Here is a 10,051-nt window from a genome sequence, read left to right on the forward strand (position 1 = left end):
TTACTGTTTTCCAGGAGCAGGTACTTAGCTTATCAGCCATTGGTGTGCTCACAAGTCTAGCACTCATCCCTGCTGGTGGTCTTCTGATGAAATTTGTGGAAATGTTGGTATTGATTTCCCTTCTTTCTAACAGCTTTTATCCTGACAGGGAATTGCTCCATAAAGCAGTGAAAGTATGGCACCTGGGAATCACATGGGAATGATGATTCAGTATGGAAGGAAGTTAGCCTTTTCTGCATTAATCTTAAAGCTATTATGCTGTCTCTGCATACAGCTCAGAGAATTCGTATCTTCTGGACAATCCAAGGACAGGATTATACTTAATGCCACTCCAACCTCTGCTGGAAGTATGGTGTACTGCAATATGGGTGACAGCACATCAAGTTCATAAAACTGTTGCATTCAGTTACCATAACTCATCAACAAAATTCTGCTTCTGTTTAGCACAGCAAAAGCACGAAGGAAAGTGCTTGGCTCACTGCAGGAAGGAGAAAAAGGTGGATGTACACTCTAACACTTTGTTTGTGTTTGTGTTTGTTCTCAGGAATCCCTCCTGCACCATACAACATCAGGTTTTCTAACACCACAGACACATCTTCAGTCATCTCTTGGACAACTGCTGAGGGTCATTCCATCTCCTCCATCATCATCAGCTACAAAATTTATGGCAAGGCTGAGTACAACCACATTGACATTATCATAAAGAACACCAGCATTACTCAATACCATCTCAAGGGTCTTGAGCCAAACACTGTGTACCAGGTTCAGATTAATGCTCAGAACAACATTGGCTTGAGCAACCCAAACACATCGTTTGAACTAAAGACTCTTCCAGAAACTAAAGGTTGGTTATTCCAGCATGCTGGGTTTGCACAAACCAGGGCCAGTGGTATAAACTAATTAATTAAGGCAAAGTCATAATATATTTTTTTTTAATACTAGTTTTCTTCTGCTCTTAATTTTGACATGCAGCACAGCATCACCAAAATCTGATTTTCAGTTCACTTCATGGCCCTGGTGAAGTGTCAACTTGTAACATTTGTGTGTATCCACTCGAAAGTGCCCATCAGCTCATAGATTAAAGGAGCTGCATATAATAGGACTATTATATCACTGAATGTGACCTCAGGCCTTCTCTGCCTGAATTCGGCGGGATCTGCAGGTGCTTGTGCATCTGAAAATCAGAGCATCTAATGCCATGATATTTTTTGGAAAACAAAGGGATATACATCTATGCCTTTATAGAGTTTACTAGACAGGAGTATTTAGCTACATATTGTTCATGGCTTTTTCAGAATTAGCTGGAAATAATGATGAACTCCTTATGTGCTTTCTCAACAGCTTCCTACGAATCAAAAGGAGGCAAAATGCTGCTTATTGCTATCCTTGGCTCTGCAGGGATGACCTGTGTAACAATTCTCCTGGCGTTTCTCATCATGCTGCAGTTAAAGAGAGCCAACTTCCAGCGCCGAATGGCTCAAGCTTTCCAAAATGTGGTGGTCAGTTTTCGGCTTTCCTGTGTCAGTGCGGTTATTAATTTTGGCCCCATCTTTTTCTGTTTTTTCAAATTCCCTTTTCTTAGCCTCCTCAAATACTGTCTTCTCTTCATGCGTGCAGCTAGTACTGTTATTGTAAAGCTTCTCTGCTAGTGACCCTGGAGCTGAGGCAATCACAGCTATAAGCTATGAGGTAGAAAACCTGACTTCATGCCATTTACCTTTTCCCTTTTCTACTTTGTCACACCTGTGTATGACAAGTACCAAATAGATAGAATGGAGGAGCCTTTTCTCCCTCTATGGGTTGTGCCTGATTTTGAAAATGACAGTATTTCTTCACATTGCTGTTGAGCATCAGTGACTGCTCCGTCATGGTTTTCCAACTTTGGAACAGCATACCAGTCAATGGCAACATCATAGTTGTGGCTGTAAGGAAATTGCCAAAGGTTGTAACATTACATAGAGACATTTCTCCATATGCACACATATACACATATACATATATATGTATTTGCATCCTGCTGTAGTCTATCACTTTGCCTTCTGGTACTATTCGCTCACTTCAGAGGGGAACCTTTGAAGAAGAATAAAGCTGGCCTGAAAGGCTCTTCTGTATAGATCTGCATAGGTTGTTTCATAAACAGGGGACAGAGGGGCTCATCCAGAAAGATCCTCTGTCCCAGCGCACACAGAATAGTTCCTGCTCCTTTCCAGAAACTTGTCCCACAGAAATATTTCATGGGGATGTGCAACTGACGTAGAGGTGTCCCTTCAAGTATGGAGGAAGATCATTTCCTCTCTCTTTTGTTTCCTTGTGTCACGGTTTAAGCCCAGCCGGTAACTGAGACCCACGCAGCCATTCACTCACCCCCCCACCCCCGCCTTCTTTCTTCCCCCGCTCCCAGAGGGATGGGGAGAATAGAAAGAATGTAACTCCCACAGGTTGAGATAAGAACAGTCCAGTAACTAAGGTATAACACAAATCACTGCTGCTACCACCGATAATAATAATGATAAGGGAAATAACAAGGGAAGAGAATACAACCGCTCACCACCCGCTGACCGATACCCAGCCTGACCCTAGCAGTGATCTAGCCCTTCTGGGTAACTGCCCCCAGTTTATATCGTGGGCATAAGGTGCTGTGGTATGGAATACCTCTTTTTGCTAGTTTGGGTCAGGTGTCCTGTCTCTGCTTCCTCCTGGCTTCCCTTCCTCCCTGGCAGAGCATGAGACTCACAAAGTCCTTGGTCAGGTAAACATTACTGAGCAACAACTAAAACCATTGGTGTTATTACATTGTTCCCAGGCTGAAAGTCAAAACCACAGCACTGCACCAGCTACTGAGAAGGAGAAAAATGACTGCTACTGCTGAACCCAGGACATCTTGCTTCTTCTTTCCTCAGCCTTTTATTGAGCCTAATCAGAACAGGATTTATCCAAGCCTAGTGCAAGATAAATCTCAAGCCTGAGACTTACAACTGCTTTTGAGATCAGTTTTACCAAATGATTTTTGCCCATCACCTTCATCTTCAAGATGATAAAACTGCTCAGGCCTAGGTCTACTAAGGTACTTATGTATAAACTAGGAACCTGACTAATTTTGTGGATCTGGGCAGAAGCTCTTGATGCAGTTAGTGTCTAAAGTGGACGTAATTGTCTACTATACTTACTCTTGTGTAAGCAAGAGATAGATCAGGCTCTGTGTGTGTGTGTACATGAGTGAGGACACCTGTATTTGGGGAGTGTAATCAGAGCATTGATCAGTAAAGTGTAAATTACAGTTAATGTCATTTACTTAACTCTGTTACAGAGGGAGGAGCCAGCTGTACAGTTTAACTCAGGTACTCTCACCCTGAGCAGGAAAGCAAAAAATAGCCCAGATCCCACTATTTATCCAGTTCTTGAGTGGAATGACATAAAATTTCAAGATGTGATTGGTGAAGGCAACTTTGGGCAAGTTCTGAAGGCACGCATTAAGAAGGATGGCTTACGCATGGACGCTGCGATTAAAAGGATGAAAGGTAGTGAAGATCAAGACTCTGAGACTAAAGGCTTTGCTTGGTTGTTTGTTCCAAGTGCTTCTGAAATGTCAAAATAAATGCTTAGTAGCCCTCTTCTAAAGGTAAAATAAATATTCAAATTTGCTAGTGAAATTCTATCAGCTGTTACTAGCCCAGCACCTGTGCCCTGGCAAAGGCTGTATTTCTGCACAGTCATGTTGGTTTATATTTCTCTTTAAATGTTGATATCATTAACTATTATGTATTTTTCAATTCATAAGTCAGTATGAACTTCATGTATGAGTTCACTTGCAGAAGGAAAGCCACTAAAAGATTCATGTAAGAGAAAGAGGAGTGCAGAGGTAGCCTCAGGGCACTGCATGTGCTCATCTTGCTTTACCCTAACCATTCAGAGACTACTGTGTCTATGCACCTATACGTGTATACAATATCATGAGGATCACTCATCTTCTTTGTACTCATGGGGCATGACTGCCACATTCTGGAGAAAACTACAATACACAAAATACTGCAAGAATGTACATATTTTCCTGCAATTTGCTAGGTCATTATCTAGGCAAATTGGGAGACATCCTTAAGCATGATGATAATTTCAAAAAGACCCAGGGTCTGCATGCAGGCAGAAATAATCAACAGCACACTTATGGAAAGATTTTTCACACAATCTGCTACATTTTACGTTCTTAAGTAATAAGGGAAGTGACATGGTAGATTATAAAACAGAAATAGGTAGAAATACGTGGGAAAAAAGATGCTTTATTTCTCTGCAAATGGCTGCTACAGAAATTAGGTTCTCTTTTTTTTATCTTTGATGACAAATACTACTTTTTTCAACAAATATTTAATTACCTTACAGTTTTTTCTCTTCCTGTCAGGGCTGAAGCAGTAGTGCTCCAGGCAGCCCAGAGTCCTCATAATCAACACCAATATGGTCATAAACTCAGTTCAATGGAAAACATAAATGCATGTTTATTTGATTTCCAGAGTATGCCTCAAAAGATGATCACAGAGACTTTGCTGGAGAACTTGAAGTTCTTTGTAAACTTGGTCATCATCCCAACATCATAAATCTTTTGGGAGCATGTGAACATCGAGGTAAGATACTCCTGAATACATGTACAGAAACAAATTGTATGAAAAAACCCATTGTGCATCTCATACAGTCCATAGAAACATCAGTTCATAAGCAGGTCGTTCTGCACCATTTGCTAAAAAGCCAGATAAACTTGGGTTTTGATCTACAAGCCCATATTAATCCTCCAGAAATTGTGTTCCTCAATAGCTCTAAATTCTCCTTTGCACCTAGGAATTATGCTGTTTGATATTCCCCCTCCTGTTTTACATTTATTTGTTTTCCACTCAAAGTGGTGTGTCTAAATACTATTACTGATCATCTTTTATTTTGTGATGTGCTCACTATCTCAATGTTTCATTAGGATATCTTTATCTTGCTATTGAATATGCCCCCCATGGAAACTTACTGGACTTCCTTCGTAAAAGCAGAGTGCTAGAGACAGACCCAGCATTTGCTATTGCCAACAGTACTGCATCTACACTTTCCTCTCAACAACTTCTGCATTTTGCAGCAGATGTTGCTAGAGGGATGGACTACTTGAGCCAGAAACAGGTCAGTCTTCTGCTCTCTACCCACTGAAAGCACACCAATTCATTGTTCAGGAACTATGATTTTTAATGAAATCAAAATAACGTTTTAATTTTAGCTTCTATAGCACCCATTGCATGAGTTTCATTTTGTTGTGTTCACTCAGCCCTATCAAATACTATGTCATGGGAATCAAGGAAGAGGCATTAAAACTTACAGACAACATGGTAACTAACTGAGGATGAAAGGATCTTCAGATAAAGTTTAAAATGTTCTTAGTAGTGACATACCAAGCTGTTTGGTTTGAGTTTTGTTCTTATTCTGGATATTTACAATTTTCAATATAGCACTTAAATAATATATGTAAAGTTTATAGATACTGTGGTGATTTTGGTTTGGGCTTTTTTTTATTATTTTAGTTTATTCATCGAGATTTAGCAGCAAGAAACATCTTGGTTGGAGAAAATTATGTTGCAAAAATAGCTGACTTTGGCTTGTCAAGAGGTCAAGAAGTTTATGTTAAGAAGACCATGGTAAGGATGAAAAGAAACTGATATAGTCCATTTTTCTCATGTTTCATTTTCTCATTTCTTGCTTTGTGTTTTCGTATGAACAAAAATGCAACTTATGTGTACTACAGAACTGATTATTTACATGTTATGTATTAGCATGTATAAATATTTATATTGTGTTTATTAATATATGTACATTGCTTGTAAATCAATTCTATTTTTTTTTTATAGTATGTTTATAGTACAGTTTAAGGTTATTTATATGAATATGATTTGTAGTGAAATCAACAATTTTGCAGCCAGTTATGGGATTTAATAAAAATCACAGAATGGTTTGGTTTGGATGGGACCTTAAAGATTATCCAGTTCCACCCCCCTGCCATGAGCAGGAACACCTTCCATTAGACCAGGCTGCTCCAAACCCCACCAAACCTGGCCTTGGACACTGCCAGGGACCGGGCAGCCACAGCTTCTCTGGGCAACCTGTGCCAGTGCCTCACCACCCTCACAGGGAAGAACTTTTTCCTAATGCTAACTTAGATCTCTCCTCTGTCACTCAAAGCCATTCCGCCTTGTCCTGTCACTACAAGACCTCGTAAAAAGTCCCTCTCCAGGTTTCTTGCAGGCTGCCCATATAATACACATTTGACAAATGAAGAGAATATGTGCATGTAGGTGGATCTGTACAGCTATGAAAACAGTATTTTTATACCAGATTTTGTTCAGCTGAGGCAAGTTAGTCTAAGTCTATCAAATGAGGCAAAAGTTAGCAACATGGTGAACAGAGGCATTTCAGCATCTATGAGCTGAAAGAAGAGCTGCCCAGAGCTAATGCTTTGGAAGATTTGAAGGACAAAGATCTGTAACAAACATCATGCAGACCAGGAATAATACCATGTGATTACAAGAACAAAATTGGTTAGAGGCATCATAAGACATCAGTCAGGAATTATTTCCATTTCCTCTTGGTGCAGGATAAATTTTCTATCAGCTTTAGTGTGAGCTATCCCTTTGGGAAGTAAACAAACAACTTAAAGAAGAAATACGTTTGTTTATTTGACAAATCTTACTCACAATGACGTCAGTTTTTGTGAAGGTAACACTCGGAACAATTGTTGGGGTATAAATTGCCATACTGCTGTTCCAACCACCCACCAACAAATAAACTTTCATAAAATAATTTCCAGGGACGGCTTCCAGTGCGATGGATGGCAATTGAATCTTTGAATTACAGTGTTTACACCACAAACAGTGATGTGTAAGTATGTTTTTAAGTGGCCTTTTTTTAATAAAGTATTTTTCAATTGCAAGAAAAGGTTGACAGCCAGGATGACATCCACGCTTAACTCAAAAATATCCATAGCTGTGTCAGCATGAGTGAGCAATGGAGTCAAAAAGTGAAAACCACAAAAAAAAAGTGAATTTTATTCCATCATCCGTGTCTGAACAAGCTCTCTGTTCACAAGGTAGCTGCATTTGAGCCACTACTTTAGCTATATTTCTCATTTGAAATCTCTCTCCTTGGGAGACCCAGAGGAACTCAATATTTTCATCGAGAAATTGGAAGTGCTATTTGGCAAAGCAATTTTGTAATAGCAGTATTTGCTGAGAGATCACAGTCTAGTAAAGGTCTGTGGTTGATGGACTCACTGTGAATTAATTTTGCTAAAGATCTTGCTCTTGCTGACTGATTCATTATACAAAATTTAATAAAGAATATTAACAGAATGAATCACACTTCTCTGTATACTAGCAAAATTATCTACCATTTAAAAATATGAAATCTTGCATTTTTGGTGCACTCCATAATATCCCTCTGTTGCAGATGGTCATACGGTGTCCTTTTATGGGAAATTGTTAGTTTAGGTGAGTATCTGAATTTTATACTACAGAAATAATCCAGTCTGAGCCAAGCCAGCTCCATTCACTCAGTCTGTAAAAAAAAAAAAAAATTGCTTTGCAACTGATTTAATTTTTTGCTGTTTCATTCTGCTAAATTTTCTTTATCTTCAGTGTGCTTGGATATGCAATTATCACATTTGCCATTCAGGTAACATTCTAAATGAGAAAACCATATTGACCATGCTTTCACTCCAAAACCTAGGCTGTATCTAAATATAAAATACAGCATGTCACATGGTATATATGCCTCCAATATGTTTTGAATGTGAGGGCTGGCTTTTCCTTAGCCTGCCTGAGTTTTAAATCAAGACTCCTATTTTAATGACTTCTGGGTGATGGAGGAGCAAACATCTCCTACAAGATTTTTGAACGTTAATCTTCAGAGTTCCTTCCTGCACACACCTCTATTCATCATGATACTGATGAACAGCCTCAAACCATTCAAAGTTACTGTTACATAGTCTTTACGTTTTGCCCTGGAATGTGCCCCATGGTCTGCTGCCAAGAAACGCATAGGCTGAGGTGTACCTTTTGAACTCTTGCTTTCTAATTTCTTCCTAGCTTTCCTTACTAAACGGTTTGTGCTAGATATGGATAGGAACTAACAGCCGCAGTGTGGAAAATCAAAAGTCTAAGCAACCAAATATCTGCAAAAAGCTGGCAAAACTAGCTTGACAGTAATAGCTCCATGAGTCCATACTGGATCTCGTTAATACCATGATAATGAAGGAAAGACTTGCCTATTGCCATCAAGAGTATTGCAAAGTCAGTTCGAATACAATCAGAAGCGGGCCCTCAGGCTTGCAGAGAAATTTAGGCCAGTCCCACAGATGATAAAAGTTTTTATTCACTTTTATTTTGTTCCATGCATTAAGCAGAATGGAAACCTAAACAACAAAAATGTAGCTGCAAAATATTGCCTAGGATTGGATGTCAGTCACTTTTGTTTTCATTTCTGCTATGAAATTAACTTTTTTTAATTAAAAATGCCTTGTGCTCATGACAATTATTAAATTCTGCTTTAGGAGGAACACCGTATTGTGGAATGACATGTGCAGAACTCTATGAAAAACTGCCTCAAGGGTACAGACTGGAAAAGCCTCTCAACTGTGATGATGAAGTGTAAGTAACTGCCTCACCACAAAAGACCCAACAAAACAGAGTAGCACAGGATCTGCTATAGGAAATACACGATGTCTACAAGAACCTAATAAACCAAACATTTTTTCCAGAAAAACAAAAACCACATTTATCTAAAAAGCATTTTTGAAGGGGTGCATAAGTGGAAATAAGTACAGAAGTCCTTTTATAACCACCACACACTATTATTTGCCATGAACCCTTTCCCAGGCTCTCTGCTCCTGCCAGATATCCTGTTCTTTACATGTCTGTCCAGTCTTTAGCTCAAAGAGGGCTTTCTGATTATTCCAGAGAAAAAGAAAATTCTATTCAGACAGCAACCAGCCGTGCAAAATGTAACTCCAGCTATACATGAATCCATTTTCTTTTGAAAAATGGAATGTGCATCATCTTCCAATAAACATGAATTTATAGCTTTTATCTATGTATCTAAACTATCAAATGTTGGTGTTTGATTTTTAAAGGTATGACTTAATGAGACAGTGCTGGAGAGAAAAACCATATGAAAGACCATCATTTGCTCAGATACTGGTGTCACTGAACAGGATGTTAGAAGAAAGGAAGGTAAGAATGAATCTCTAGAAAAGACTTAGGCCATGAATAATTTCAATATAGTTTGTGATTCTTGAAGTAACACACATTGCATCACACTCTTTCTATTTCCTTCCCAGACCTACGTGAACACTACCCTATACGAGAAGTTTACTTACGCAGGCATTGATTGCTCCGCTGAAGAAGCTGCTTAAGACAGGAGAAATCTTCATTCATCAATGACATATTGAAAAAACCCAAAACTCAATCTGCTGGAGCCTAAAATGTGATGTGCTGTGTAGAACTGTGTATAGCTCTAACTGTATATAATACAGTGATACTGTTTTACTACAGATATGTATGTGTATATCACACAGTAACCTCTGCCTCCACAGGCTGCAGAAGTGTATATACTGTTCAGAGTAGGAATAGACTGAAGTCACGAAATATGCCATTTCATATGCAGGGTTTTCTGTTTTTCCCAGTCTGTAGATATAGTGTATACATACATATTGTAATGCATTAGGTATTGCCATCTTAGATATTTTTGATACTTTTGAAGAGCTACTGATAGTAAATGGGGATATTACTGCAGTATTTTGTAGACATTTCATTGTGATTCAAACAAAAATGCTAAGCTCAATGTGACAATGGAAATTGCAAGCAGATGTCAAACCAGCATGCTCATCAAGGATTGTTAAGACCCCTATTTGAATGTAGAAGTGAGCTAATGGAAATAATCTGTTGTGAAATTCTATTGACACTTGTAAGATAAAAGGCAGGTTGTGGTTCTTTCATTGTCCAGTTTAATGGTCAGTGTTTGCCTGGATGAAAAATAAGCATAT

General features: G+C 38.8%; 1 protein-coding gene across 1 annotated transcript in view; it reads left to right on the forward strand.

Annotated features, from left to right (window-relative positions):
• Window positions 1-9,421, forward strand: part of TEK (TEK receptor tyrosine kinase) — a gene marked incomplete at both ends in the record, with an annotated part of 38,904 nt that extends 29,483 nt beyond the window's left edge. Inside the window, 11 exons of the mRNA XM_080637453.1 lie at window positions 545-844; window positions 1,342-1,499; window positions 3,308-3,518; window positions 4,503-4,613; window positions 4,955-5,145; window positions 5,541-5,654; window positions 6,821-6,891; window positions 7,459-7,499; window positions 8,561-8,657; window positions 9,140-9,239; window positions 9,347-9,421. Coding sequence (XP_080493579.1) covers window positions 545-844; window positions 1,342-1,499; window positions 3,308-3,518; window positions 4,503-4,613; window positions 4,955-5,145; window positions 5,541-5,654; window positions 6,821-6,891; window positions 7,459-7,499; window positions 8,561-8,657; window positions 9,140-9,239; window positions 9,347-9,421 — 1,469 coding nt within the window. The remainder of the gene's footprint in view (window positions 1-544; window positions 845-1,341; window positions 1,500-3,307; window positions 3,519-4,502; window positions 4,614-4,954; window positions 5,146-5,540; window positions 5,655-6,820; window positions 6,892-7,458; window positions 7,500-8,560; window positions 8,658-9,139; window positions 9,240-9,346) is intronic.
• Window positions 9,422-10,051: the final 630 nt, after the last annotated feature.

The sequence above is a fragment of the Psittacula echo genome, assembly GCF_963264785.1.
Source record: "Psittacula echo genome assembly, chromosome: Z".
NCBI lineage: Eukaryota > Metazoa > Chordata > Aves > Psittaciformes > Psittacidae > Psittacula > Psittacula echo.